The sequence below is a fragment of the Nematolebias whitei genome, chromosome 10 (assembly GCF_014905685.2).
Source record: "Nematolebias whitei isolate Nwh7 chromosome 10, NemWhi1, whole genome shotgun sequence".
In the NCBI taxonomy this organism is placed as follows: Eukaryota; Metazoa; Chordata; class Actinopteri; order Cyprinodontiformes; family Rivulidae; genus Nematolebias; species Nematolebias whitei.
Window position 1 is genome coordinate 31,355,629 of NC_056507.1, and position 6,998 is coordinate 31,362,626.

At 40.0% G+C, this 6,998-nt stretch overlaps 1 protein-coding gene across 1 annotated transcript in view; it reads right to left on the reverse strand.

Moving 5' to 3' along the window:
- LOC119416477 (talin-2) overlaps positions 1–6,467 on the reverse strand; it is a gene marked incomplete at its 5' end in the record, with an annotated part of 17,401 nt that extends 10,934 nt beyond the window's left edge. Inside the window, 9 exon segments of the mRNA XM_037683710.1 lie at positions 1,063–1,206; positions 1,713–1,835; positions 1,953–2,042; positions 3,427–3,520; positions 4,017–4,156; positions 4,502–4,699; positions 4,797–4,916; positions 5,351–5,559; positions 6,365–6,467. Coding sequence (XP_037539638.1) covers positions 1,063–1,206; positions 1,713–1,835; positions 1,953–2,042; positions 3,427–3,520; positions 4,017–4,156; positions 4,502–4,699; positions 4,797–4,916; positions 5,351–5,559; positions 6,365–6,467 — 1,221 coding nt within the window.
- Between the last annotated feature and the right edge of the window lie 531 nt (positions 6,468–6,998).

The following is a 6,998-nucleotide window of genomic DNA, read 5'->3' on the forward strand; positions in this document are numbered from 1 at the left end:
TGCATGCTGCATGTTGCATGCTGCATGTTGCATGCTGCATGCTGCATGTTGCATGCTGCATGTTGCATGTTGCATGCTGCATGCTGCATGTTGCATGCTGCATGCTGATGACTTATGCTAAAGTCCCTGAAAATTGAAGAAAAGCTAATTTCCATTGCCATCACCTGAAATCAAGGTACAGAATCATCTTTCGGACGGCTGAACGGAGCGTAATTTTGCTGTACTTAACTGTTAAATGACAATAAAGCTGATTCTGAGAAGCTGGAGAGAAGTTTGTTAAAGATGAAGTGACAAAATACTGTGCTTTCATATAAACAAAAATGAGTGCAAAGAACCAGACGACCAATGTCATTACAAAGACTAAGTTTACTGTACTTCCTCTATTATTCCCCAGTGGGGAAATAGATTATCTGCATTTTTCCTATCCAACATGTGAGCACACATGTGGAGCAGAGGGCTGCCATCCAAAGTGCCCAGGGAGCAGGGTTAAGGGCCTTGCTCAAGGGCCCAGAGTAGGGCAAATGGGTGGAGGCAGGTAAGTGTGCTTCATCATTCCCACCCATATTTGATGTTGTCAGTCCATGGGGTTGAACAAGTGACCTTCCGATCACTGGCTCACCTTCTCTAATCGTTGTGTTACCCTCCCCCTTCCAAGTGTTTTTATTTTTATTTTTTATTTTGTTTGTTGTACTTTACATTTATTGTGAAACATCAAAATAACTAATAAGTCACTATCACTGTTTAAGTAAGACTGTTACATTTGGACAACACACAAACTTAAGATTTAGTGGAACGTGAAGCAATACGTGCAGCCACGTTAGCACTCTAGCAAGTGCTTTTATTGTAGCTTGCAAACACTGAACTTGTGTTTTCTATCAAACAGGTGGCCTACCTCATTACACAAATATCCATCTGTCATCTGTTTGTAACTCATTATCTGACCAATTTTTTCATGCATATATATTGCAGTCTAATTCCCCCTCCAATAATTTTGATTTTGCAATCTGCATATGCCAAGAAGCAGTTTTGTAATGCTTTGTGGCTCACAATGCACGGTCTTACCTGTGAGGGACTGCTGGCAGGATCCACTAAGTTCTGACAAGCCATCTGTATGGCTTGGTGGGCTCGTGCAAATTGAATAGGGTCCACAAGCCCTTCATGACCTGAGTGACTATTGGGATCAGAAACACCCACGAGATACGACGCCTAATGAGAGTCAGCAAGAAAAACAGAGGAACATTTCAGGTTTGCGTTTTCCACAAGATTATATTTGTTTTAAAAGACAAACTTGATCCATGTGCTCTGACTAACATATCTGCACATTAACACATACACGATACAGATTCAAAATCGGCAGCAGTTAAGAGAGCAAATAAGAAGTTTGAGGGAAGGAAAAGTGGTCAGAGTTTGCCCTTTTCTTTAAAGGTCAGCAGAATCTTGCAGTGAGATGAGGATGTTACTTTACAGCTTTAAGGGTGGTAGTCGGTAAAACCTCCAATTTAATCTGGCTTACTCTGTCATTGGCTCCAAATGCAAGCACCTCAGTAAACTCTAATGGGCATTTATCTGAGGTTGTCAAAATGTATAAATTTATTTTCAGGTATCATTTAACAGTCTTAAAAACAGTCGGTTATTTTAACGCAACGTAAACTATAAAAAAAGCCATTAAACCAAGACAAAAACAGTGTGTTGGCAAGATGCTGTAATCTCACCTGTCCTGCAGCTTCTGTCAGCCCGCATAGAGCTTTGGATGCCAAGCTCACACTTTCTCCAAAGGCCAACACATCACCTGTTTTACAGTGCTGAGAAATACCTGCCATGGACTCACCCAGAACCTGACACAAATCAAGTATTTGATTTAGGTCTTGAGCTGTTTGCTGAGTAAAAAAACAAACACCAAAAAACACTGACAGTAAAACTGAATACTTCATGAAACAATATGAAAAGTCTACCTTTGAGTTCTCCATGACGCTTTCAATGCAATCAAAGTAGGAGAGTTCATTTACAGGCTCGTTAAGGTTGCCTAGGAGACCTCTGACAGCCTGCGCACAGATGGTGTTGTTAAAGATTTCAACTTCTACGAACACATCAGTAAACATTTCTGCTGAAAAGTTTCTGCATATCTATCAGACAATTATTTCCCAACTTAAAATTCCTATTTAACATACTGGTAACACACACACACTAGATGATGATCTCATTACAAATTATGACAATCAATTACACTTTTTGAAATTGGGTTGTGTGGAGTACGTATGAGCAGTCAATACCTTACCTGCAGTGGACAAAAGTCAAAACAATAGCAGTTTGGATAACTAAGGAGAAAAACACCTCCTAATAGAGTCAAGCTAACAGCTATGTAGAAAAACAACCTTTACAGGAGCAAATTTCTGCCATAGCAACACAACCTAAATTCAAAAACATTGTAGATACTTGAGTAAAAACGTGAAGTATTTTTACATTTCTTTGCTTTTGATTAAGCCAATTACGTGAGCTGACACAAATCTCTCAAAGAAAAAATAAAAAGAATTGTGTTGGATCTGAAAATGTCCTGCTACCAAGTCGAGTTCTCCAGGATTTATCCCGTCTCTCTCACCACCAGATCCCTTTCTGTGATCTGGCTCGTGCATATAATCTCTTTTCTACCCAGTACCTACACATTGTTTATTCATTCAACCTTTATTCATACAGGTTAATGTTAGAATGTATACATAATATGTAATGTATACAGGTTTATGCTTTAGTCATACCTAATTTTTCTTTCTCACTGCTGTTTGTAAAATATTATAATGGAGGAATAATGAGTCACAGCTCGCAGTCACAGCTGATCAGCAGTAGAAAACATTCAGCAGCCTCTGTGCTAACAATTTTGCATGATGTTCAGGTGATAAACAGCTTACACATGCAAAAATGCGAATAAATATAAAAAAAAATCTGATACAGTATTTGCTTTAACTAATAAGCAATGCTTAAGTTTGGATTGTGTTAAATGGTAGATATTTGCTCTTGAATTGGCCCCATTTTAAATAGCTAGCTCGCTTAGTTTTGTTTAATTTCTTCCCGATTCTCTAAACTGAGACAGTTTTGGTTGTTATCAAATGAAGGTAAAATACTAGATGCCCATAACCACTCAACAAAACTTACAAAATGGTCAAATATGAGCAAAACCAAGCACTCTCCTTATTGTTGTTTAACAGAGTACAGGACAGAGCACATGAATGCAGACTTCATAATGCAAAACGCTGTTGTCTGACAAGCAGAACCAGTGCAGCTAATGCCAGTTCACTCTGCTCTATGGAAGTGACCAAATGCAAGAATGAAATGCCTTCCTGTAAGTTAAAAATGCACTGTACATGTACAGTACATACATACAAACATGCATACATGTACATGAATCACGTTTCAAGTGAATGTGAGGACAGCTACCTCTAGCTCCCTCAGGGCATTGTCACACTCCTTTTGTCCCGCTGCTTGCTGGGTACAGAGCGTTATCAGCTGGTTAATACTCTCTGTCACCGCCCTGAAACACACAGGCAGCCAAAGAAGCCTCTTTAACTCTCACATGTGTCATGTGCATGCACACAGGGCTAGCTTTGCTCACACATGCTTTGGGCTCCTCTGTTCAAGCATGGCAATGCAGGCCTCTCGCTAAAACACTGCGCACAGGGGTTCTGAGATTCTCTTGAATTTGTGTTCAGCCTTGCTGAGCACAGACAAGCTCTAGCCAAGGCTCCCATCCTCCTAATTAGGCAGAGAGAAGTCAGTCAGGCCTAAAGCCCTTTGGGACCAGCTGCTTGTCTTCTTTCTGCTAAGAGGAGGATGTGTATTCCTTTTAGCAAGGCCAAACAGACATGTTGTAGGAGGGGCATACAGATGCATCGGGGAGACGGTTTATATTCATCATGCCTTGGAAATCAATATCAGGGCTCATATTTAGCACAGAACATCTCTGTTTATCAGCACATACATAATCAAAAAAACAATCCATTTCAGCTACAGTCTGAATATTATCGCACCTTGCTGCCACAGCTAGCAGATTCTTTGCATTGGCTGCACCTGGATCCACAGACAGAGACTTGGCAGCCAGTAGCAGCTTACTGGATGCCATGGAGATGTTCTTTAGATTACCAATGACTTGGATCTGGTCGTCTTTGCTCTGCACGCACAAGAGGCAAGAACAAATACAAGTAACTGAAGCATGGACTCAGAGGTGCTAATCAATTTGGAGTAAATTTGTCCTTCGTTGAACCTGCAATGCCACTCCGTATCGGCATTAATCCCAAACATTTTTCTTAATTATTGACCAAATTATTCAAAACAAGAACACCACAAGATCTCATCTAAAGGGAAGATCTTGTAAAAGCATTATAGCTCTTAGAAACAAGAAGTGCCAAAGTTAATGAGATAAAAAGGTTCAATGACAAATGTCTTAAGGTGATACAAAGATGCACTTTGTATGTAAGTTTTAGACTATCAGACTAACTGTATGATCATAACTTACTTGGGTGTGTCCTGCCATCTCTATGCCAGCATCCAGGAACTCATCAAAGTCTTGGCTGAACTTCCCCGAGGCTGTAGCCAGCTGGCTGCTTGTTCCACGAGATGAGTGGACGACCTCTCCTGCTGAGTGGTTGAGCTCAGCTGCAGTGTGGTTCAGATCAGTCTGGGCCTCCTGGAATGTCTTATTGCAGGGCAGGAGCTTTAAAGAGAGGACACATTATTATGCCATGCTGCATAACACAAAAAGTGGTTAAATAGATTGTTCAATTATGTGAATGCACTTGTGCAGGACTCACAAAGTCCACTAGTAGCTTCTTGCTGGCTTCTCCGATGCTCCTTAGAGCCATGTCAACGTCCTTCTGGCCGGGCAGGCAATTCACACAGTTATTCAGGGAGTGAGACACCGCTTTGGCTACCTGAAACACAGTGAAACGTCTGTCAATGGACCGCCATTACGCATTCTAACAGCGTGCAAAGCAATAAAGCCCAAGAGCAAAGCTGTAGTAGGGAAGAAAAACATTTGAAATGCAAATGGAGCTCACAATACTGTCACTAATTTTTGCTGCTGTCACAGATTTATGCTAAATAATGTGTTTATCTCCTGAAGGTTTGCAGGGAAATGAATGGTTTTAGTCTTGAGGGAGGAATGTCAGGCAACAAAGACACAGCAGGGAGAAAATAGCTACGCTTAGAGAAAATGATTTTGTAGGAAAAAAAAACAGAAATGCTTACAAACCAGTGGAGTATGAATAAGTGACATTTATATATATATATATATATATATATATATGATCCTCTTGTTATTTCCTCTGAGTGTATAAATATATATTGTTACTGAGACTAATGTTACCTGTGCCAGTCTCTGTTGACTCTCAGCATCTCCAGGGTGAACCAGAGCCTGGTGGGCCTCATGGATCAGCATGGCTGAGCCCTCCATCACATACTGGGCTGAGTCTAACATTGCAGCTGCAGCCTGAGGCTCCTTGGTGCTGGCTGCCACACCTCTGGCTGCTTGGGCCAACGTTCTCAAAGCCTGGGCTGTTTCTCGAGCAGCAACACCTGCAAACAATTCATCACAGTTTCATTTGCAAAATAAATATTGTATAACAAGGATATAAAGCAAATATAAAAATGTACGAGGCAATTTATGTATAATTTTAACAGTACCAGTTTGTATAAAATTAGTTTTTTTTCCTCAAAAGTGTAATATTTAACTAATATACAGAATAAAGCTAACATTTCTCCACCTATTGCAATTCTTAAATTTGTTTTGCTTCTTTCTTAAGTAATATAAAACACACCTTTCTTCTGACAGTAACTCTAAAAGAGCTGCACATCCTATCTGTGACCAAACTTGAACACCCAGATGCCCTCATTGTCTAAATAAATGAAGTGATATAATAAATTTGGTCCCGCATGGGAGGTTCTCTTAAACTATTACACACAGAGCTAAAAAGCAGCAAATTGCATCAAATTAAATTAACCAGTGGAGGGAAGCCATTTGCTGATGGAATGTTAAATCCAATGGAACAAAAAAAAAAAGATTAATGAGCAGCAAGCAGCACCCTGGGCCACAGCATGAAGTAGGGCCTGGAAGCGTGTGTTGTTGGAAATGTTATTTTCTATTTGTCCTCAGCTCCAATCCGCTGAGATTCAGTGAATAAGAATTGATGGCAAAACAGTCAAAGCCATGCTGGATTTCAGGGATCCAGTTTAAGGACACAACAATAGACATCACACTTAACATCGTATTTCTGTCATGTCTGTCTGCTGCAGGAATGCAACAAAATCGATAAATAAAATGAAGTGAATAATTATAATAAATGTCATTTTGAGTATTTCCGATCGGTGTGGTATACACTACCTGTATAATGTTCATTGCCCTGTGCAGCACATGTCAGCAGCTGAGCCATGGAGGAGCCAACAGCCTTGGATGTACTTCCCAAATCCTGAGCACACTTTTCCAGCTGTGTGAGTAACAATACACAAAGTCAGGAGCTATATCATTGTCACATTGGTGCAGTGCTATTTGAAAATGTGTTAACTCTATAATTTGTACTTAAATGTATGGCAACAAACAAACAAAAACATACTCAGTCAGATTCCTAAAGAGGAAACTATTCCAATACAGTAGTCCCTCACTACTTCACAGTTTGTTTATCGCAGACTGGCTCTATAGCGGTTTTTCAAAAAAAGATTGGACATGACACACAATTGGCTAAATGATGAATGAGCTGCACGATTAGCATGAAGTTTTATTTAAAATAAATTATTTTAAATTATTTAGCACCTGCTGCACATTTGTGCAATCCACAATGCAGGATAAACTTCCTCCTGCAGCTGATCAGCTGTTCTCCATGCAGAGTGGAAAAGTAGGCGTGGCCAAGAGTGCTTGCAGAGAGGAAAATCATGACATTCTGTGCTCTTAGATTGTTTAGAGTTTAGAAATATTTTTTAGAATATTGCAACTGTGTGGGAAGGGTTTAAAATGCCTTTAT